At 47.0% G+C, this 1045-nt stretch overlaps 1 protein-coding gene across 2 annotated transcripts in view; it reads right to left on the bottom strand.

Moving 5' to 3' along the window:
* Window positions 1–187: 187 nt before the first annotated feature.
* LOC123137379 (glucose-6-phosphate 1-dehydrogenase, cytoplasmic isoform) overlaps window positions 188–1045 on the bottom strand; it is a 14874-nt gene continuing 14016 nt past the window's right edge. For both annotated transcript variants that reach the window (XM_044557120.1, XM_044557121.1), the window contains exons 15-16: window positions 620–665; window positions 188–542 (exon numbers count right to left, since the gene is read on the bottom strand). In XM_044557120.1, coding sequence (XP_044413055.1) covers window positions 366–542; window positions 620–665 — 223 coding nt within the window. In that variant the 3' untranslated portion in view covers window positions 188–365. The remainder of the gene's footprint in view (window positions 543–619; window positions 666–1045) is intronic.

Genomic DNA, 1045 nt, shown 5'->3' with positions numbered 1-1045 from the left:
GGGGAGGGAGAACTCCATACGCATTGTTTAGCAGAAGAGAGGCAAAATTCTCTATAATAGACCCGGGTCTTTTTTCGCAAAAAATAGAAAATAAAATATACTATCAACTGACGCTTGCTAGGTTTGCAAGGTTCTTCCATGGCGAATTAGTTTTTTTTAACAGTCTTGCTGAGCGGAATGCGTGAACTTAACAAGATAGTAGTATCATTTATTTATAATCGTAAAATGGTACACTGTTTTGAAATGCAGAGACTGCTTATTACAAATGCTCTCCCATATATAACATACAGAGCAAGTAATTTCCCTCTGAGGTAATTCTCTGTAAACCCACAACGCTCCTGTTCTTAACCGGCACTTGGTAGCGGCTAAAACTTTGCAAGGGTTGGCGGTGCCCAAACATAGCCAAGAGTCGGCACGTACCCCATCCTCTTGCTCAACTCATCGGCCTCTGGAGGACCCCGGGTTCCCGGTTGGTATGGCAGAGCCTTGAGCCTGCCAGCATCGATGTCGTGCAACAAAGGAGTGAAGATCTCCCAGGCAGCCTGTTGAAACGGTGTCATGTTCCCAACAGAAATTCACCGCAAAAGAAGCACGGATATAAATGCTATGGTGTACAAACCTTGAGCTCATCTCGGCGAACAAAGTGCTGCTGGTCACCTCTTATCCTGCCAAGACATACATAGGTATCGGTGAGTAGATTGAGAGGAAGAATGTTTGTTCTTTCAGACAAAAGGTGAGAATTTTTCAGGTTATATATGGCGCCTCCTATGCATTGATGGGTAAAGGGCATGCGACGTGATCTTTAAAATGTGTGGTTACTTGCAGTTTTGGCGGCCGCTTAGCCGTCCCCAGGATCATGACGCCATCAACATCATCACTGCTGATCTGCGTGCGATGGCTCTTCCCTTGGCGCCGCCGCTTCCTCCGCCACCACCCGAGCCGGATTAGATCTCTTGCTGCTGCGGCCTGTCCGCTTTGTCTTTTTTGTTTTTTCTGGGCTTGTTGAGCTGTGCCCTCAGCAGAACCCCGTACTTTATGTCGTGCT

Source organism: Triticum aestivum, chromosome 6B (assembly GCF_018294505.1).
Source record: "Triticum aestivum cultivar Chinese Spring chromosome 6B, IWGSC CS RefSeq v2.1, whole genome shotgun sequence".
In the NCBI taxonomy this organism is placed as follows: domain Eukaryota; kingdom Viridiplantae; phylum Streptophyta; class Magnoliopsida; order Poales; family Poaceae; genus Triticum; species Triticum aestivum.
The sequence above is the reverse complement of the archived record's forward strand: the minus strand, read 5'-3'. Positions and strand labels throughout refer to the sequence as shown.